At 46.0% G+C, this 23228-nt stretch overlaps 1 protein-coding gene across 2 annotated transcripts in view; it reads right to left on the bottom strand.

The window, feature by feature from the left end:
- The window catches only part of inaE (inactivation no afterpotential E), a 220185-nt gene that overhangs the window by 51505 nt on the left and 145452 nt on the right, over positions 1–23228 (bottom strand). For both annotated transcript variants that reach the window (XM_075871878.1, XM_075871879.1), the window contains exons 8-10: positions 20951–21075; positions 19060–19204; positions 17280–17363 (exon numbers count right to left, since the gene is read on the bottom strand). In XM_075871878.1, the coding sequence (XP_075727993.1) occupies positions 17280–17363; positions 19060–19204; positions 20951–21075 (354 nt within the window). The remainder of the gene's footprint in view (positions 1–17279; positions 17364–19059; positions 19205–20950; positions 21076–23228) is intronic.

Below are 23228 nucleotides of genomic sequence, written 5' to 3'. Positions count from 1 at the left end.
CCACTTCAAAAACGAAAATTTGTAAAACATCTGTTTCATAATCACCACTAAACGTCAGGAGTCTTTCCAATCGAGAAAATAATAATTATTTATTTCTTTACTTATTTATTTACAAACAGTGCCCGGAACGCTGTTTTCGGGCGGAATCGGCTGTGCCCGAAAAGCTTGTGTTGGGCGCTAGTTCGCAATACATTATAAAAATAGAGTGCGCGAAACACAAGACGCCAGAATAGAAGTACACAGGACGAGTTGTTAGTATGCGACCGTCCTTCTATATTGGTGGCTCATCTTAAGCGTATTTTATTTTGTAATCAGCTGTGCATCTTTCACGTTCTTTCCAGTGTTCGTCGGCCTGCAAAATTTCCCAGCCAAATGTCGACTGCGCTATAATGAAAACACTTTTTAGAAATACAGTTTGCTCAAGGTGGCATTTTTTATATTGTGTAGTTATCAGCCATCTTTCTCGCGAGAGAATTCTCTCATGGAGGTATAAAAAAATTGCGGTTCGCATGCCAACTCTCGCGCGAAAGATGGCTAAAGTATTAGCCATCTTTCTCGAATAATTTCACTGGGTTATTACCGAACACTCGTTACATTAGTGATGTCATAAATGAAAACCTTAGCAAATGAGGAAGCTCAGCAAGGGTATTTTCGATTCTCTCAATCGAAACTGCGGAAAGCTTTCGCTCAAGAGCCAGGATCTCTTTATGTTTCTTCCTTTTTGAGGCAGCCGCACGGGCGAACCTCTTCGAGAGGTTGCGGACCTTTTCTGGTTTTCACCACCTTTGCAGGCTTTCTGGCTAGCAGTGGCCTCCGTAAGACAGGCAGAGAAAGCTAGTAGGCCGCTTTGTAAACACTGTACAGTGTTTACGATAAACTTTAATGGTTGTGGGCACAATCTAGAGCTACCACCTCGTTCCACAATAACAGTTTTTCGCAGTAGCAGCTCTTGGTGCAAGATTTCTGCAGTAGAAAAACACCGCACGTCATCCCTGACACGGCATCATCGATTAATTTTTGGCTCCTGCACGCGGAAGGCAACGACAAGTTTATCGGTTCATTGAGCGCGAACGGTGTAGCTGTCGCGACGTCTGATCTGCCCGGAGATGCGTCGTCGCTAAAATTACTCGACCGACTCCATGACCATGACTTCCCTATTTCATTTTCTGGCATGAGCTCATCCCTAGCACGTGTGTGTGTGTGTGTGTGTGTGTGCGTGTGCGCGTGCGCGTGTGCGTGCGTGTGTGTCCTGCTTGTTCTTGTCACATGCGCCTTCGATATGCGCTCTGGCAGACCGGGAAAAAAGCGAGGTAATGTCTTTTGCACTAGCGACCATTTTCCTCGAGGTGGAAGTATTTCATTTCCCATTTATAATGTACTTATGACATTTGACATTATCGTCCGCCTCAAAATGTCACTCACATATAGCGGACTTGTGAGTCAGCCGCCCATCCTTGCGGCACATAATCTGTGCCCATTTTTAACGCGACAGCGTTAAAGAGTTCGTTTCGCAGAAATTTTCGCGTCGGCGTCGGTTTCGTTGGTTGTGAGCGAAAAATAATCATCTTTGGCGCGACGGGAAAATTGAGAAAGATGCAAATATAAAAAATTCTGGGTCTGAGTGGGGGTCCAACCCGGGCAGTTTGCGGGGAGAGCGGGAGTTCTACTACACAGGCACGCGTGTGCTTTTTAGAACCTTTTTATTGAGAAATAAACAAATACAGATTCATAAAAACCGTATTGATCTACTCGCACCACTTTGACGGTTTAAGAACGGTTCATTTTCACCAATTCATCAAACACCTGCATACGATTTTGATGTTATATAAAGGTTCGATCTATCTTGCGCACATATTCCGCATTCAATGAAGTTTCCCGTGCCGATTTTGCTTTAGGATCCATGTGGCTCACGGCCATGCGTTTTATCCAGAGACTGTAAAGGCCCAGTAATCGCGTCATATTATATGGAACATCACCCTCATTCTGTATTGAAATATAACGTATGCCATGAGGTGTTATCGGCATATATTTCTTTAGAGTCTTTTGTACCACATCCCAAAATAATATCAGATCCCAGCACTCACTCACAGCATGTCCAGCCGTTTCCGGCTCGTTACACAGAGTGCAGTTTGTGTTCATGCCAGACATAGCCAGGAGGTAGCACACCGGGCCCGTGCCTCCCCGGAAATTTTTTTCACGATAGCATAGAGAATAACAAATGACCATTTCAAGGGGGTGCCTTGCCCGAAATGAAACAGGTGCCCCCCACCCAATTCCCCCCTCGAAAAAAATTTGTGGCTACGCTTTGCTTGACTCGAGTAGATGCGCTGGAAGCAACAGTACCTTCAACCAGTGGTGGGGCACAACCCAACATCAGCCTTCCAACACTCGTTGAAGGACGCGCTTCGTCATCATTCCGTAAATAAGATGAAATAACAATACCCAATTACGCAACATACACGCGATACCCCCCTCCTCACTCTGCGACGCATTTGCTCGACTTCTTTCCGCGGGAACATGCGGGCGGCTTTTTTTAAACTCATCGCGATCCCAGGGTGGCTCAAAGAAATGATCAATGTCATTTCCGTAGCCACTTTTGCGGCCCGGGGCACAACAATAAGGCATTGTTTATTGGCGCTCTTGTCGCATGTTAGAACTCTTTCGTAAGGGACGACAGTTCACTGAATAATGGCGCGAAGAAGCAACCAAGCGCCGAAAACGTGTTGTCGTGTCTACGTCAACACGCGCGTCGCGACGCGCGGCGTGGTATGTGAAGCAAGACGGAACAGCAGCGCCATTAGTTCACGCGTCAGCCGCTCGTGCAAGCGCGCGCGCGGAGCTGCGAAACTGACCTGGTTCAAGTAACGTTGCATATATATATATATATATATATATATATATATATATATATATATATATATATATATATATATATATATATATATATATATATATATATATATATATATATATATATATACTTGCCGACGAATGTCGCCCCCACAATTCAGATATACTTCTGGAGTCCTTGTTGGGACCTTCGATGCAAAAATTTTGATCTGTCTGTCTGTCTGCTCATTTATCTGTTTGTGCGCCCTAACAGTATTCTAAACGGCATCAAAGTGGCCAAACGATACTCCAAACAGCCGACCTCATCCGCAGCACCCACCAATATTGCTCAGGATTTAGGGTTCATACTTGTGCGATTGCAATTAAAAAGCAATTGTTGCGCATATCTGTGGCACCATAACAACAGGCCAATATTCTGTATGTGTATGTTTTACTAGAAAAGGCATACATAAGTAATTCCAAGGACCATAGCGTTTATCACGCTGCGTTGACCATGCAACGCCTGCACGAAAAGGCAAGTGTTTCGAACGCTTTGCTAAGATGACACGGTGGTGGCACCTACCCGTCGATTTGCGTTCTACACGTTATCACCTCTTAGACGGGCGCGCACACCCATCTCAGAGCCACGCGCTTCGTTTTCCAAGAAAGCTACCAAATGGCGCTCATGTCTCACGTGTGACGTGACTTGATGCGCTCGTTCGCTCCCGCTGCACGCTCGAGGCACTCTAACGCAGCGTCTCCAGAATACAATTCATCTATTTTCTTGCGCATAACATCAAATAAACATTCTGTTCACTCTCTCCAGACGCAAGACTACCGTCTTTCGACGACGTTTGCAGTGTAACATGCGGACGCGGGGCCGTTTTTTTTTTTTTGCGCACTTCAGTGTCTCGGGCCCTTTGCTAACAACAATATATGCCACGCCAAAATTCGATTGCAGTGACGTAAACCACACTCTAATGAAAGCCAACTATCACGCGCTGTTTTGTTTTACTGCAGAAGGCCCGTGTGCTCAGATTTGGGTGCACGTTAAGGAACCCCAGGTGGTCGAAATTTCCGGAGCCCTCCACTACGGCGTCTCTCATAATTATATGGTGGTTTTCGGACGTTACACTCTGCACATCAATCTGTTTTCTTTTGCGTTATTAGCGTGCTCCCTTCAGCGATTCCTTACACGCCACGCGGTCTGAAGTTGGTATACACGCACGAAGATATACAATCGCACATAAATGGGTCGTGCAGACGTTTTCAGCCTTCGTCGGCTGATGCATCTAAACATTTGCCCATGTGTCATACGACACTCAGCCCCGCAGTGCACAGGCACCGTTGCGTACTGCAGTTACGCAATTTCTGTGGCCACGGCACTTTCAGACCGTAGAGAAAGATTGCACTGGAAAGCGCGCACGCAAAAGAAGGCTCTCTCAAAAAGGAAAAAAAAAATTGCCTCGGTTAGCACTATCGATCAAGGCCTTCTCATAGGGAGTGACAGCACTGGTATTTCACCATTTCGAAATGTTTCTAGGGAGGTGAAGGCTACGACTGGCCAGCTTTTCTGTTTTGTTATCTCATATATATATATATATATATATATATATATATATATATATATATATATATATATATATATATATATATATATATATATATATATATATATATATTCTTCAATCAAGCACCTTTCGTTTCTATCTAATTTACCTCTTCCTGACGCACAGAAAGCGTTGTGCATCGAGAAAATATATCCAGTCAAAAAACGAGCGTACACAGAAAACGCAGCAGAAGACGGGAAAGAGCCTATACATGTGCGCCATTTTCTTATACAGTGGGCCATTTTCCATGTTTCCATCTTCGTGGTGCTCAGGTACACGTACTCATCAGTCACATCGCCACGGCAATCTGCCGCGCAAGTGTTCTAGTCACTTTCCTGCCTTCTTCTCCGTTTCTTGAGTACGTTCAGTTTTAGGCTGGATATATTTTCTTGACGCAATGCACCAGCTAGCCAAACAACGAGTGTTATTACAAGCGTCGGGCCCCCCTTTGTACGAATAGCTAGTCACGATCCTTTCGTCTCTGTGCTACAGCTTTCTTGATATATTTGTACCGGATCACTATAGTCATAATATACGCATCGACTAAATAATCGAGAAAAGAGGAAAAGCTGGACACGTTCGCCTTCTTCATCGTAAATTTAGGAAGGAAAGCGTCATGATTGATTCGAGAGTCAAAGACCGAAATGCTAAAAAAAGAAAGCGTGTAATCTCGAGGTTATTCTTTGCTTAAGCGATCGCGGACCTTTATGAAACCGAAAATGACTGGCTGGTCCACGATATGAGAAACAATGAAGGCAAATCACATCCCACGTTCACGCAAGGACATTTTAGATGATGATGATGAACAAACTTTATTTAATTAGCAGAAAGGTTCTCTTCCCCTTTCAGGTGCGAGAGGAGAAGGGAGGACCAAACCTAGACGACGGCCATGATACCATGGGCCCTGGCGGCTTCTTCGGACTGCCGTATTAGGCGGGCTTGTAATTGAGAGTCAGAACTGAGGAGTGCGGCATCCCATCGACTCCCGTCTGGAAATTCGCCTCTCATGGGGGCCTGCGGGCATGTCCATAAAATGTGGCTCAAGTACACCCTGTTGTGGCAAAATTTACACTTGTCCAAATGAAGTCCCGGCACGCAGCGGTTCATTGTTACCGGACTAGGAAACGTGTGGGTCTGGAGTAGGCGCCACGCCACCGCCTGTCCTTTGTTCAATGACGAGTGTGCGGGAGGATAAATTTTCCTGCTTAGCCTGTATTACTACGTAATATCTCTCTAAGTGGTCATCCGCTCAAATCTCTCATCCTCCTCCCCGTGCGACCAGGGCAATCCAGAGGCTCGGTCTGTAAGTCCTCGAGCTGTCTGGTGTGCAGCCTCATTGCCGGGCAAGGAGGAGTCAGCGGGTGCCCAGACTATTTCTATTGTTCGTTGGTCTTTGTATCCAACCAATATTCTTAAAGCTATTTGGGATATTCGCCCTCGTGCAAAGTTTCTCACAGCCGTCTGCGAGTCGCTAACAATTAGTGAAGTCGACGTGGATGCTATGGCCATTGCAATAGCTGCTTCCTCCGCCTCTTCTGCAAAGCTCGTTCTCACCGAGCCGCTGACCTTATGATTTCCTGTGTAGTCCACTACTGCTATAGTCATGTTGTCATTTCCTTTGTATTTGGCCGCGTCTACATATGCTGTTTCCGGTAAATCTTTTACGATGTTATGTATATTTTTCGCTCTTTCAGCTCTCCTTGCTTTGTGATGTTCGGGGTGCATGTTTTTTGGAATCGGTAAGATTACTAAACTTTTCCTGATTTCATACGGGATATCCTTTTTGGCGCCAAATTGATTTGCGTAGTTTATACCCAGTTCCTCTAGTATGACTCTACCTGTTTTACTCTGCGTTAGTCTTTCATATTGTGTGATTCTTTAAGCTTCTATAAGCTCTTCTGATGTGTTGTGAAGCCCTAATTGAAGTAATTTATCATTAGAGGTAGTAATTGGAAGTCCGATCGCCTGTTTGAAAACTCGTCTAATGATTCTGTCAATCTTTTCTCTCTCGGCCACTTGCAGTCTGAGGTACGGAATCACATATACAATACGGCTGATGACAAAAGCCTTTACCAGTCTTATCATATTATTTTCCTTCATACCATAGTGCCGGCTTGCAATTCGTTTAAGTAGACGCATAGTTTGCTGCGCACTGGTTTCAAGTATTCTAATCGCCTCTCCGTTGTGCCCGTTTGAGCTGATTCGGAGTTCCAGAATTCTTATGCTTTCGACCGCAGGTATTTGCGTTTTTCCAACAAAAACTTTAATGTTAGGTTTTTCCTGGATGCTTTTCCGACCCCTACATGTCGGGCTATAGAAGAGAAGTTCCGATTTTTCCGGTGAACATTGTAATCCTGTAAGGATGGCATATTCTTCTACAACATTCACTGCTGTTTGTAAAGTTTTCTCTATGTATCCGTCACTACCCTCTGCTACCCATAAGGTAATGTCATCTGCATAGAGGCTATGGTAGAGTCCTGGAATTTCGTTCAGTCTGGTAGGGAGGTCTATCATGGCCACGTTAAAAAGAAAGGGGGATAGGACTGAGCCTTGCGGCGTACCTCTGCTGCCCAGACTAAACTCTTGGGATTCTGCTTCTCCTAGTATTATTCTTGCAGTCCGGTCAGTTAAAAAGTCTTTTATATAATCGTATACTCTTTTTCCTACCCCTAACGCTTGAAGATTGGCAAGTATAGCTTTATGTGATGTATTATCGAATGCCTTTTTAAGATCTAGGCCAACTATTACCTTTGTGTCATGTGTATTGAGACCCTAATCATTTATTTGGTGTTTAATCTTAAGCATAATGTCCTGTGTAGACAATTTCGTTCTGAAGCCTACCATCGTATGAGGAAAGAGCTCATTGTCTTTTATATAATTTGACAGGCGAGTTAGGATGACATGCTCTAATAACTTTCCTATGCAGGATGTCAGAGAAATAGGCCTAATATTATCAAGATCTAGCTTCTTGCCTGGCTTGGGAATCATTATGATTGTTGCCATTTGCCATTGCTTGGGTATCTTACCGTTTTCCCAACACTTGTTCATATATTCGGTGAGGGCTGTGATAGATTTGTCGTCTAAGTTTCTGAGCGTTTTATTCGTGATCCCATCGGGGCCCGGGGCTGATGTTGTGCTCAGTTTCATTAGTTCCGATCGTACCTCGGCCTCTAATATGGGTCGGTCTAGGGAATCATTTTCCTTACCTTTGTACGAGCTTAATTGCTCTTTGGTTGTATCCCCAATGTATCTCTGTCTGATTTCTTCAATCAGTTCTTCCTCCGTGCCTTTGTATTTACGGACAAGTCTAATAAAGTTTTGTTGTTGTGCTGTCTTGCTCGCTTCCGAGTCTATCAGATATCTTAACAGGTTCCATGTTTTAGAGAGACTTATTTGTTTTTCCATCGCATCACACTTTTCCTCCCATTGTTGTCTGCATAGTTGCTCCACGTAATTCTCAATATCTTTACTGAGGGTGGCTATCCTTTTTCTAAGGCGTTTGTTGTGTTTTTGTGTTTTCCGCCGTTTTTCTAGGCTCTTTTTTGCCTCCCACATATGTAGGAGCTTACTGTCTGTGCTTTCTAGTCCTTCTGTTTTTGGTATGGTCTTAGTTGCGATTTGAATATTTTCCTTAAGGTTCGCTAGCTATTCATCTAAGTCTTCGATGACATCGCATGCTTCCTTCTCTCTGATTTTTCCAAAGCTATCCCATTCAACCATCCTCAATTCTTTGCCTCCTCTTTTACGTGGGCCTGCTTTAAACGTGGTCTCAATTATATAGTGGTCACTGCCCATATTTTCTTGTGTATTAAGCCAATAAGGTTCGATGATATTCTTAGTAAACGTGAGGTCAGGAGACGGGTCTTTGGATACGCTGTTTCCAATCCTAGTTTGGAAAAGGGGTCGGTTGTTAACGTAAGGCCCTCCTGTTGGGCGTCGATACAGAGATTTCTACCTTTGATGTTTTCTTTGTCATAACCCCATGCCGCATGCAACGCGTTGAAATCTCCTACTATAACCAATGCTTGCTTTTTAGTAATGCTGATCGTTTTTCTAAAAAGTGACCTAAATTTGGTGTTTTGTCTAGGGCTGCTATAGACATTTAATATGAATAGACTTTCATCACTCTTCTGCGATGGAACTAACTCAACAAGAACATGATCGGCATCGCAGATTTCTGTATCATGTTCTATCACCGTGAGATTTCTTCGCACGAGGGTTGTTATGGACGTTTTTTCATCAGGGGCACCATAAGATTTGTAATTCGACAAATTCCTCCAGTTTCCTGTAAGGCGATGACGTCTGGTGCCTCCTTTCCGTTTAGGAACTGTTGTAAGTTACCCCGTTTCCGGCGATACCCACGACAGTTCCACTGCCAAATTTTATACCGATTACGTCGTGCCATGTCTAAGAACGGTCCCTTCCCCTGTGATTTAGATTACTTCGGTCGTAGTCGGCCAATTGTAGGGTTTAGTAGTAGTTTTAACCGGGCCTGCTCCTACAGACCTCAAATCTGTTTGCGTGTTCTCCACCAGGGTTAGTCGATTTTCTATGCTATCTATTCTTTGTTTTATTTCTACGAGCTGCAGCTGCAATCCTGCGAATTGTTGTTGCATTACCTTAGTAAGTTCTCCGAGTATATTCTCGACTTTCTTTTCGAGGGGTTTTGAGAGGTCTTCATTTTCTACAGGAGATATTTCCTCTGCTTTTCGTTTCGCTGCATGCACTCCTGACTCCTGTGCAGGCGCTGGAGTTAAAATTCGACTACACGATGCTATGAATCTAGTTGACAAGCGCAGCTGATTTTGCCTGAGTTTAGAGTTCTCTTCCTTTAGTTGTTTTATTTCGTCCCTCTGTTTCGCGTTTTCACGGGTGAGTTGCTCTAGCATTTTCTTAATATGGTTTAGCTCTTGACCTAGGGTGGACCCTTCTGCCACAACCTCAGGCAAACTCCCAGACCGGAGAGACTCCCCGATACCTCGCCCACCCAGCTCACCATTTGTTGACTGCCCCGACCGCCGCCAGGACCCTCGTGGGACTGTCCTTGAGGTGATGTCGTTGCCCTTGTCTTGGATTTGGCCCGTGACCTGGATCTGTGTTGACGAGTGGACCTTGATCTGGATGTGGATCTGGGTTCGTGTTGAGTCCCTTCTCTTTCCCTTTCGGCGAGTCGCGGGAAGGAGCTGGAACGATCTCTGCGTCGTCCCCCTCTGTCCTGGGTGGCGTTGCCCTTCTCCTCCGTTGGATTTTCTGGTGAATACCCTTCCCTCCATGCCTGTGTTGCTCTAGTGTTCGACAAAATCTTCATTTCTCTTCGTTCATCGCCTTGTTGTTGTTCCTTTTCCCACCATCTTTTCTTCAAAAGGTACGGGGTCCTAAACCGTTCTTTGCATTTTTTGTCCCCTGTAAGATGACCTTTCCCGCAAAGGATGCACCCAGGGACGCACTGGTGGTTTTCAGTTGGATTGAGCACCCCACAACCACGGCATTTCTTGCTGTCAGGCTGTGGGCAGACATCCGCCCGATGTCCAATTCGACCACAAGTAGTGCATGTTTCATATTGCTTCTTGTATAGGAAGCACCTATATTCGGCACCACGGTAGTATACAAAATACGGCACAAACAACCCTTCGAAAACAATAACCACTGAGTCCGTAAGTCCCATACGTCGTGCATGTAGAATCGTCGGGTTCCTCTGATTGACCAAGATTTTTTCTATGTCTTCATGATTATCATACTTCGGTATTCCGTGGATAACCCCTTTGGATGTGTTTTCTGGTGCTGTTACATAAGCGGCTGTAGCATAGCTCTTGTCATTGATCATAATTTCCTTGATGTTGCTGTATTCCTTCGCATTAGCCAGACTAGGTGTGCTCATGATCATGGTATTTTGTCGCATGTTGATTCTGAGAGTATCTTCCCCAGCAATGTCAGGCTGTACTTTTGGCGCTCGTAGAACACTGTCTCTTATGAGCGCTAGACTCTGTCGCGTCAAGTCCAGACCTCCTCCTGGGCGTATTACAACCTTGTAATCGTTTTCTGGTAGTTGCAGTTCTTTTGGCACTGGCCGGCGATGCAAAAAATCCTTCAGTCTCCGAGACGCCTCCATGGACGCACCTCCCGCGTTCGTGGCTGGTTCCGCGTTTCTCTTGTCTTTTGCCTTTTTGCGTCGTTCCTGGGCCACAACCCATCCTTGAGTGTCGTTGTACTCTTCGGGAGACAGCGTCTCCCCCTCGATTTCCACAACATCCATTTCGCAGGCTTCGAACAAGCCGGGGGCCTGGCTTGTCGCCTAGTTGCCACTGCGTCGGCACTGCGATGGCGTAGCTAGGGCGACGCCGTTGTGGGAACTTAAAAGAAGTGTCACGGCTCAAAAAAAAGTAGGCCCACCTGGTATATCCTGGCATCGGACGAATCGGGTGATCGTCTTGCGACAGCTGTGATGGTCTTGAATCCCGTGGTTGTCCTTATTCAGCCGCGAAAGTGAAAAACTAGGAGAGCTTATTCAAGAGGCGTCCGAGTGGCTCAGCCCCCTAGCGGCAGACCACATTTCCGAAAAGAATTTTTTTTCTGGCGACTGTGTCATGAAAATAATACGTATTAGCATTCAGACAGAATTACAGTAATTATAACGGAATGATGGCAGCGGCATGACTACACACACACACACACACACACACACACACACACACACACACACACACACACACACACACACACACACACACACACACACACACACACACACACACACACACACACGCACACACACACACACACACACACACACACACACACACACACACAAATATACATATATAATTTTCGCCAAAACTTTGTAACATACTACATCAGCACCTCTTTCGGTATTTGGGCACAAGAAGAAAGCCGAATCACTTAAACATCATTGCCGGTGGCAGGATAACGTGATAACGTTAAGGAGCTCACTTCGCGGAAATTCCGGTTTCGGCGCCATTGGTTGTGAGTCAACAATCATCATCTCGTCCGTGACCGAAATGTTGCACTTCTGAAAACATTTCCCGTATGTTATTGCTCGTGGTTTAAAGCATGCAACCAATTACACAGAATGCAGTCATATGCCAAAGTTTTACTGACACAAGCCACTTTCAATTTTATTGAATACATTGTAGTATTCCACAGTTTACACTTCTCGAGTAACACTACACAAAAAATGGCCCCGTATCTGCATGTTTCACTGCAAATGTCGTCGCAAGACGATAGTCTTGTGTCTGGAGAGAGTGAACAAAATGTTTATTTGATGCTCTGCGCGAGAAAATCGCTGAATTGTATTCTGGAGGTGCTGCGTCGAGTCTCGATCCGTGCAGCGAAGGCGAACGAACACATCGGGGCACGTTAGACAAGAGCGCTATCTGGCAGTTATCTTCGAAAACGAAGGAAGGTGTGCGCGCCTGTCTCGCAGGCGATAAGGTGTTGTTGCGGGTCGGAAGGAAGGTCGCTGGAGGATACGAAAACAAAACCCGTTCTCTTGTGGTAGCGTGGTGTAGCTTCGGGTTGAGGAAACGACCGCTTACAAGATGGGGATACGAAAAACAAACAAGGTTTATGGCACTATTTACAAATATTTACAGCATAGAAAAACTTCACAAACCACGAGCGTGGTGGTTAAACCGTTACACAGTTCAGAGCCTTCACAAACTACGAACGTGGTGGTTGAACCTTTACTTGGTTCAGAGCGACGTCCTGCACTCTGCGGCGCCGTTATAAGCCCTGTCGGGCTCCTCCTTCTTCAGTGGAACACCAATCACACACACACACAACAGGTGAGGGGTACGAGCATGCACGGCGCACGTGAACATCCAATTTCGAGTCAAGATCACTGCACTTAAAGGTGGCGCCAGAGAGGCTCTTGCTCGTCGTGTATGTCGCTGGTCGAGGGGTCCCAAGCTTCAGACAGCAGACATCAAACGGTCCGCCAATCTGTCCGCTCAATTAGCAGGGCACTTTGTGGCGGCGGTCGCCGTTTCTTCAAAGGAATACGCTGTCTTTGTTGTCCCCTCTGGAACGGCCTACAGCTTTGTGGCGACATGACGTCTCATCCGCCGGCTAGCAGGGACAATACCTGGCGGGCATGGCTACCTCTTTGAGGATTAAAAGAGCGCCGCTCCCCCGTCATTTCTGGACGCTGGTTCCGAGAAAACTGGGTTCTAGGCGTGGGAACGCTGCCCGGCCACGCTTCTCAGCGACAGCACGGCGCCTACTGATGCCGGTCATAACAGCTTCCCCCTCGCCAGATGAGTCACGGAGGGCAGCAGTCAACACTGCTGCTCGCAGGGACGACGAAAAGGTCAGTAGTTGAATGCCAGGAACTGGCCTTCGCTTGTGGCATGGTCCGGGTGATTGCCGAATCTTCGACAGCATCTCTGATACTCGACCACCTGTACAAGCAAGCACTCGGCCCCCTTCGATCAAACCAAGCCAAAAGAGGGATGGAAACCAATTTTCATTTCCTAGCTTTAACAAAAGCTCACACTCAAAACTCTCAGGACTCACTTGAGCTGAAAAACCGGACGTGCTACCTTACAAATTTACATAAGATGCACGAAAAAAACTAAAATATCAATTTTGATACAGAAAGAGCACCCCAGAATGGCTTAAAAAGAGCGGCTGACTGTGTCAACGTTTCCATTCAATTTGCCCTTTTTTTTTACCTAATGTCAAAATGATATTTTTTTTTCAAGAATCAAGCACCGCCTCACAAGGTGACTGTTCTTCGAGGTCATGGTTTGCAGCCAAGGGGACAATGGTCTGTATCTACTTTAACTTTAGCTTCTCTGAGATAACACTGCAACTGATGAATGGCCTACGCAAGGCAAGCGCATTCATTTCCTGAAGCGCAGTATGTTATCTCACCTGAGCCCAAATTCTGGCTCAAGTAGAACGCATCATACTCGTTGCCACTGTCGTCGAGACATATAACGGCAGCCTCCTTCTTTTTGTCGCTGACTACTTACACGGCTCTGTCCCGCTGAGAGCATCGGTCCGGAACTCGAATTTAGTGAGCGCTAATTTTGTCCGAACGTCCGTCTTTGTTTACGGCTGCCCATAATTGTCTACCACTGAGACATAAAGCTCACCAGCCTCCCGAAAGCATAACCTAAGCCTTGACCTAACGGGCTACCTCAACGGTTTAGGAAAAGCTTAAATGATCCGCTCATATGATCAATCATTCTTCAAAGAAGACAACAACAAAAAGCAACAAACACTGCCTTCTAGCAGGTTAGTTCGGTTAGTTACCTGCCTTTGCCAACACCCTTGAATAAAAAACAAAACACTGAGTTCTTTTGAGCGCTTTCAATTATTCTCATTCTTACGGCGCTGCGAAATTCATGGCACTACTAACCAAACGCTTAGGCCTTCACACATGGTCTAAACGTTCATCCTTACATTACGTTGCAACACACCGTGTACAACACAAAAATAATGCTAAGTGCAATACTCATCAAATGCACCTCACAATAATGCACAAGTTCTATGCTAAAATCGTGCCCCAATGACCTTCAGTTCTTAATGCGCGCAACGACAACTCCACTGTGTCGCGTCAAACTTAATCATTTTACAAAATCGATTGCTTTATGCTAGCATCTTCCCCCAAATGCTCATTCACTCCAAATCGACATGGCAGTGAAGGCACGCAATATGAGACTAAACCTTTGAAACACTAAAAAATGAAACAATTTGTTCAGTTTTTTTTTTTGGTATATTCGTACTAATGATTAAAGCTTCGATGCTATTTCAGCCTTTGGTTCGGCGGTTTCCCCCTTTTTTTTTAAATTAAGACCGCATCTTGTAACCTACAAACTTAAACAGACCAAATTTAAGAGACTTGAATACGCATCTTAACGTTCCACTGAGTAACAATTTTTTAACACGGCTGTGCAAAAGTTACTCGAACTGACCGGTCCCCCTTTCTTAACTAGAATCTTTTAATCGCACACGATGGGGTCGCGGTCCCGGCTGTTTTGCAGCAGGCCTGAGGCTACTAAACACACGAACGTTAGGCTGTGTCCTGCCGTCACGCCTCATTCTGCACTTCAGTCGGCTTTCTTCGGTAATGTGAAAGGGGTGCCAGAAGCAGGGGGGAAGCCTGTGCCATTTTTCTTTTGTGTTCTCCCCTACGCGGTATTTAGCCACTCTGCCCTTTCGACTCTGACCCTTCGGCAAAGGCCGCTTTCCCGAAGTTGTCGAACTGAACCGCACGCTGCGTTGGGGTGGCGTACCTCGTTTCCTCCCTCTACACCTGGCTCGCCGCTTGTGCTTCCCTGAACGCCACCATTGACGTTCCTTGAGACGGAATAATGGCCTACCCTCTCGTCTTTCTTGCGACTGAGTGGGGCCCGACCTAGGCCTGCGCAGTGACGAACGCCTCCGCTTCTTCCTTTTTCTGCGATGTTTGCAAACCAGCTCGGTATTATCGCTGCACTGCTGAAGCGTGGCGCTCTTGCTCTCATCAGCCACTGCGCTAACCATGCCTAAATTTGACAATGTCGAAAGGTCCCCTTGAGGCACGAAGAAGGTTTTCAGCTCATTACTGGGCCCATTAGGGCTGCTGGCACCGTCCTCATGCACGCAAGGAGCGTCTTTCGACATCGTCCCTACCTCCAGACCAGCCACGGCCTCGTTCTCTGGTGCGATCTCTGTTTCTAGCGCTTCATGACGCGCCTCAACTTCCAGCGCTTTGTGACGCGCCTCCCTTTCAGACTCTGGTCTGATTCTTTCTTTCTTTTTGCTAACAGAAGTTCCAAATCTTCTGATTAGCTCTGCTTTAACAACTTCGTAGTTGTTCGCGTGCTGCTCACTTAGTCGCGCAACAACGTCCGCTGCCTCGCAGGGCAGAACCGTGCGTAGCTTCTGAGACCAGGTGTCTCGCTCACACTTAAGTTGACTACACTTTCGTTCAAAGAGTCTGAGATACAGGCCCATATCCCATGATACCTCATATGGCTGCATGTACCTAGACATATCGAACTCTGCCTCCTTTTCGAGAAGTACTCCTCGCTGGGGTCCCATTCTCATACGCAACTCATAGTCTTGTTTGAAAAACTTTCTCTTGAGGCCTTCTCTTTCGTGTTCACTCTTTCCTTCCATCTGAGCTGCTCTTAGTTTTCTTTCGATGATGAGGTCCCATTCTTCACTTAGTTCCTCATCATCAGCCCCCAAATCATTAATCGCTTGAATGATTATGGGTTTTCGTGCCAAACCCTTTGTATCGATCCCCAATTCCTCACACAACAGCAACAAGTCTGACTTCTGCAGCTCCCGTAAGTCCATGATCGTACTGAGTGCTCGCTACTTCCAAAATAACTTTCCGAAACGGCGAAACTGAGTCTTTCGGCAAAGTTAACTACCAGTTCTAAAATTTAACCCTCTTTTAGAACCTGGTTCACTCAAAGGAAAAGCCAAGCACTCACCCATACGTGATCCATGTCTCGAGCCAACTGCTTCTCTTGGGCCGACTGTTGTTGTCACTTGTAGCTTCGAATCCGACCGCTGCCAACCAGTTGTTGGGAATCCCACCGCTGATCACCAGTTGTTGTGATCCCGGGGTGCTGTGGTAGCGTGGTGTAGCTTCGGGTTGAGGAAACGACCGCTTACAAGATGGGGATACGAAAAACAAACAAGGTTTATGGCACTATTTACAAATATTTACAGCATAGAAAAACTTCACAAACCACGAGCGTGGTGGTTAAACCGTTACACAGTTCAGAGCTTTCACAAACTACGAACGTGGTGGTTGAACCTTTACTTGGTTCAGAGCGACGTCCTGCACTCTGCGGCGCCGTTATAAGCCCTGTCGGGCTCCTCCTTCTTCAGTGGAACACCAATCACACACACACACAACAGGTGAGGGGTACGAGCATGCACGGCGCACGTGAACATCCAATTTCGAGTCAAGATCACTGCACTTAAAGGTGGCGCCAGAGAGGCTCTTGCTCGTCGTGTATGTCGCTGGTCGAGGGGTCCCAAGCTTCGGACAGCAGACATCAAACGGTCCGCCAATCTGTCCGCTCAATTAGCAGGGCACTTTGTGGCGGCGGTCGCCGTTTCTTCAAAGGAATACGCTGTCTTTGTTGTCCCCTCTGGAACGGCCTACAGCTTTGTGGCGACATGACGTCTCATCCGCCGGCTAGCAGGGACAATACCTGGCGGGCATGGCTACCTCTTTGAGGATTAAAAGAGCGCCGCTCCCCCGTCATTTCTGGACGCTGGTTCCGAGAAAACTGGGTTCTAGGCGTGGGAACGCTGCCCGGCCACGCTTCTCAGCGACAGCACGGCGCCTACTGATGCCGGTCATAACAGTGTATAACGCAAAACGACGGGCGGGTGCCACCACCGTGTCGTCGTAGCAAAGCGTTGGAAACACTTGCCTTCTTGAGCATCACAATGCAGTGTCAGCGCAGCGTGATAAGCGCTACGATCCTTGGAATTACTTATGTATGCCCTCTTTAGTATAAAGACACGCATACAGAATAAAGACGTGTTGTTGTGGTGCATCATATATGCGCAATATTTGCTTTTTAATTGACAATCGCACAAGTATGAACGCTAAATCGCGAGCAACATTGGTGGGCGCTGCGGATAGGGTTGGACGTTTCAAGTACCCGGTGTCGTTAAGAGTGGACAAACAGACAAATGTACCGACAGACAGACCTAAATTTTTGCCTCGAAGTACGCCAAGAAAGACTATCGCCTTTAAAAGTACGCAACAGGTGACTGAAGCACGCACTATAGGAACAGGATGTCGCCATCACGTTCAACTCCTAAAGGTGAAGCTTTGTATCGTACACGTCCAAACCTTACCTGAAGCGATAACGTTCCTCGTACCGAGACCACGACCGTTCTCTTCTCGTGGTCTACGGCCACGAAGAATGGCGTCTCACCGACCTGTCACGAAGACAACAAAACGCAGAAGAATCAGCCGCACGAAAAATGGCCAGCCTATTAGCGATGTGCAGCAGTGTTTTAGATAAACAGCTCACCAAACTATCATTTAGAGGACTCGTGAACAAAAAAACAATTATAAATTCGATCCATCACTGCCGAGTAATGGCGCTAAGATAATGCACATTTTTTTATCGTTCCTTTATTCTGATAGCGATTATGGGATCGCTGCGAGTAGAATTTCTCCGCTGGCGTCGGCGTGATGCTTCGTAATATAGAAAAGAAAACAAATAAGAAGAAACCATACTTATTTCGACAGCAATTATGGCTGGTCAAGCGGAAATTGGGGCGGGGCTGCGAGCGGAACTTAGCCGTCAGCGTTGGCGTAATGGTCTGGCGTCAGTGTCAGCGTTGACGCAGGCGGCGTTCGTTGTCAGCGACAAATCATCATATTGTCCGAGACAACAGAATTGAAATAAATTATAAAAATTTCAGGGTTGGAGTGAGGATCTATAAACCACGCAGTATGCGTGGCAAACAGGTTTTCTAGCACTCGGCCATATTACTTGTCGGTACTGCTTTGAAAAAAAAAAGCACTGCATGAATCCTATGTAACGAAGAGAGTCTCATTATCGCATCAGATACAGCGTAGCGGAGGCTTACAATCGTAGGAGGCGTCAAAATACGTGATTTGAGCAACAAGGAGGTGTTTTAAAAGCCCACCTATTACAAAAGCGCTTTGACATACTCAATAATCACCAGTAGCAGTAGAAGCATTAACAAAGTGAATAGCTGCGTAAACTCACGCGTTGCAAAACAGACGCTGAGTGGACCCCTCGCTTATGCGCAAAATGAATAATTTTTGCGTAGTGGGCACCTGATAACTGTACTTGAAGTAGGCATTCACTGATACTTTGAAAACGGCCAATGCTGCGCGCGCAGTCATTCGTTCACTTGCGGCATGGTTCAGGTGTGCACCGAAAACCGAAGCAGACTCGCGGTTCTGAAAGCGATGCGCAAAAGGCCCTCCTATGCTATCGCGATCCACCCTATGCTATCGCGATCCACTCTTCAAGACGAAGCTCAAGCGTCCTCTATCTTTTTTTTACTGTGGGACGTCCTGTGTCTATTTATTTATTTCTTTATTTATTTGTGTAAGAAGTTGGTTCAATAATTAATTAGTTAACTGAGTAGTCAATAATCAATCCTTTCGTAATTATTTAGTCATGCCATAACATAAGCGCCAGATGCATCGCAGCAAAAAGGTTACTACATCGATGACAGCTAGCACCGTTTCAGCAGACAGGTTAGGACACACATAGAAATGACGAACAAAAAAAATATGCCGGCAATAATAGGGAGTATAATGTGACACTATAAATCATTAATACTTGTTTTCAGCAAGCAATAATATAAATAACTGCACGAGGGAGAAAACAAAAAAAATCAGTGGATAGGAATTTGTACATTCTCTTTTTTTCTAAAAAACATTCTTCGAAGTAGGCTTCCGTGTGTACCGATCTCTCTTTGCCCGTTGTCTTCGTAGCACCCTACACTTCAACACATGTTAAACCAAGACACCCAGTCAGCCATGCTTACACGATGCAACTGAACCCCTCCATTGTAAGCGCTGTGGCTCATCAACTCATCATAACCAAGACACAAAGAATGACGAAGAATCGACGGGTGCTGCACTCACGTCCACGTGGTACGTGACGTACACGACTTCCATGTTGTGGTTGTTGACCATATGCCTGAGCGCCGCGTAGTTGCAGTAGCAGCAGTTGTCCTCCACGACGAGCGCCCGGTCCCGTTTTTTCTTGCGCGTCGGGAAGCAGCAGCACCTGCAGCGTAGAGACAGCGAGACGGGGAATCAGCAGTAAACTTATCGAAAAAAATTATTCGATAAAGCTTGAAGCCGAGAGCGCAATGTAGGCTGGTCTAGTCGAGATGAAAGGTAAAGAATACGGATAACTATAATGGCGTTAAAAATTTTAACTGATTTTGGTTGGTGTATGGGACCCTTCTTTTAGATGCAAAGCAGCTCTTTGATTAGCCTGTGTAACGCTGTCCGTCCGTGTCTCCGTGCCAATGCGCCGTCCCCGTGCCAACGCGCCGCGCCGCGTTCTCCCCGCCGCAGTTCTTGGAACGATGTCAAGTAGGTAAAGCCGCAAACACGCGTTCACGTCACTCTCTCCCTCACCCGCAGCAGCTGCCGGCTCCTCCCAACACACCTAGCTCATTGTTGCTCCTCTGCCCGCTCGCAACACACTTCTCTATCTCTTCACCCTCTCCACCGCCCACAACACTTCACCTCACGTCGAGTGGAAACACTCTTTCGGCTCGTTTATCTGCGATGAAACATGCACCAAAGCCAACCCGCCGCCCGGGTCTTCGCGTTTCAAAGAAACGTTTACTCGAGTAAAGACTACACCGAGTTTCGCTTGAAACCGTTTTTACAGCGTTCGCGTCGACGCCCGTATGAGCTGGGTCAACGCCGCGAGCACCGGTGCTGCTTCGCTTTCCATCATGGTTCCCTATGGGGAGGTGATCCATAGTTTTTTGTTTGTACAAATGTTACATAAACGTTCGAAAATTCTGGTGAGTTGGAAAACAAAACAGAGGGCAGGGAGATTAACCAGAAACATGACTGGTTGACTGCCCTACACTTAGGGAAGGGGTATAGAAAGATGACAGATAAAGTGCCATAGGTGAGGCAGCTGGAGTTTCGGTAGGTGACCCAATACGTCCGTAAAACAAGGTGCCCCAGAGAGGTACGTGTTGCGTAAACAGAGTGTAAAGTGTCTTCAAGCTTACCAAAATATCGGAGACAACCAAATTGTAATAACTATTTATTCCATTCACGGGGCGATGGATACGGTGTGAAAAGAAACAGATTACAATGACTGAATGGTTGAAAGTTCTCTAAACAGGCGTGAAATGTGTCAGACCCGCTGGAGGGTTTCGACAGACAGACTGATATTTTTTCGAATAAAACAGACAGTAAAATAGAGGTTGCAGGAACATTCAGGGCCAAAGTGCATCTTCCAACGTGTACCAACTAACCCGAAAACATGTTTTATTGTCGAATAGAAAAATAAAAGTACGTGCTTTTCCGCGTATGTAGGCATCACTTGAAAGACCTTACGCTTTAGTGTATCTTGATTACATGAAGAACGGGACGGCGAATTAGTGCGAAAACCGCCCGATGCCGTCACTCCAAGTTGTATTTGCGAATACTTCACAAACTCAGCCTTTTCTCACAGCAATGGAGACTGTCTTGCTACTACGTAAGTAAGCGCTAATTCACTACCACTTCATCTTGAGAAGAAATACAGTGTTCCCAGGTAACAGATGTGAAAAACAAAGTACAGGCATACAATCAAGAAAGCTTCCCACGATACTAACACAAGGACTCATAATAGTAACTTAAGAGGACGTTAAATTAAACATTGTGCAAATCTTCAGGGGTTAAAAATTCTATGTAAATGCAATGCCCAGGCAACGATAACGAGGACTGAGGATGACCCGGGAATTTTTACTCGATTACCCACGTGACACCTGATGACGTCACACTGCGACCAGCTTACCTGAGGCTGGGAAACAGGTGGCAGCAGCCGGTGCTCCCTCGCGTCATCATGTACATGGGCCAGCCGTAGACGCCCAGTGCGTAGTGCATGTAATGCGTGATGACCATGACAGCCTCGCAGACGTTCTGCACGAGTTGCAGGGTGGGTTGCAGTTGACTCAATCAGCGTAGAAAATATAGACACAAGCCCTCCTTGCCAACCAGATACTTCTGATGCGGCACGACGCTTATTAAGCATAGAGTCGAGCAGAATTGGAGTGTGTTTTGGCAGTCTGTCTGATTTCAGTATACAATAATAAATTTCGTTAGTGCGAAGTACAGCGCCTTTAGATTCCGCTGCATTGGTTGCAGACAAGATATAAGCACATTCTCCGAAACAGGAATGGCCAACATTTTGGAGCGCACATTTTAGTGCGAGCGCATTGGTTCGAGCATACTGGAGCCAGCGTATCGGAGCGAGTGTATTGGAGCGAGTGTATTACAGCGAGCGTATGGAGCGAGCGTATGGAGCGAGCGTATGGAGCGAGCGTATTGGAGGGAGCGTATTGGAGCGTACGTTTTGGAGCGTACATATGGGAGCGTGGGCTTTACATCGGAATTCGCACTTCCTGTGACATTTTCATATTTATTATCCCTATATATAAACAAAGATAACAGAACCACATATCGGATGAAGCCAGCTGACAGAACAAGCGGTGATTCGATATGCTTTTGAATTCATTTTTTTCATCCCACATTTATACATCACGTCGAAAAACAAAACATTTAAAACAACAAAAGGCACAGTGATTGAAACAACGCACTGGAATTGCAACGCAGCGAAGCTAAACTAGGAGCTGTTTCTACAGCTCGTGCCCATTCTCAATTTTAGAAGTCGGGCTCGTACCCAAAGTAGTAAGTAGCGCGTTGCAAGTAATCGATTACTAATAATCAATTATATTTTTGTAACTTAGTAATACAATAGATTACTCTTTCGGTATTGTGACGTTTTGGGTAGTATGATTACTTTTCTCGCAATTGATAACTGGCAATCAATCGCTTTTAGAAAACAAAATTGTGACCACTCTTTCACGGCACTCCTCGTCCCAAAAGTATGCGATTCCTCTACAGGAACTTGTAGGTGTCCAGTCAGACGGAGGGCTCCTACAAAGCCCGTTTTTACCCATTTTCCTTGGCATTACCTGCAATTCCTTACCCGAGCACCGGCAACAGCGAAGGGTGGCGCTTCATAGAAGACATGGGCCCTAGCATTGAAGCATTGCGCAACTTCAAGCTCATGCGCAAAGTGTTTCTACTTTAAAATACCACCCTACTCTCCAGGCCATGCCTTGAGAGTGTATTCATAGCAGCAGCTTACATCTTAACTAGGAGACGTTGAAGGATCAGCGACGACGGAATTTGAAAGCAACTCCTTGTAAAAGTTAACAATGCGCAACACCACATAACGGAAGCCACAGTCAGCTTCCCTACCATTAAGCAAGTCTCCAGATCTCACTCTACTATGCTAGTCATAGTAGCTCGTTATAGCTTGAGTAAACTTCTGCGAATGTGTTTACAGTAATGATTATTTCAAGGAAAAAAAGAAACGCAAAAGTAATCAATTAAATTGATGTAATTCTTAAGTTACATTTCTGTGATTGACTGCTGTGATCTTGTTAAGTATTTAAAAAAGGCCATTGCAATTGCAATCGGTTACTTTTATTCTGTACCGTTTGCAAGTCATCTCGCACTTCAATTAAATCTCACATGAACACACATTCGCGCAATTGCGCATCGCGAAATCCAATTTCTTATTTGGGCCATTCATTTCCACAAATAAACACACTCGAATGACACGGGCAGCACCGAAATGTAAAACACGAATCCGAACGTACACACGAAGTGGCCGGGTTACAGAAACGCGATCCTTACAATTTTCGACTCGCGTTTTTTTTTTATTACCCCTCGCCGCTTCCTCCAATCCGGGAATTCTGGTAGGACCCGTAGTACAGGCGTAATAAGGACCGTCCTTTTTCAGCGGTTCTCATTCTAAAGCCGCCTTGTATTCCCTCGGGTAAAGTTTCGTTATCATAAAGAAACGAAAAAAAAGGGAAGGCTGGGACACAAAAGAGTGCATGCGAACGTGCCCGAATGACGGTTTCCTTCGAGGCTATCCTGTTTCCTTTGAAATACAAGAACCTCTTTCTATGCGAGATGGCGGGCACGAAAACGCACAATCTTACAAGAGGAACGTCCATGCTACACATGAAGACTAAACAGAGGGAGAGAAAAAAACACGG

The sequence above is a fragment of the Rhipicephalus microplus genome, chromosome 8, assembly GCF_043290135.1.
Source record: "Rhipicephalus microplus isolate Deutch F79 chromosome 8, USDA_Rmic, whole genome shotgun sequence".
NCBI lineage: Eukaryota > Metazoa > Arthropoda > Arachnida > Ixodida > Ixodidae > Rhipicephalus > Rhipicephalus microplus.
This window is presented reverse-complemented; position numbering and strand designations above follow the sequence as displayed.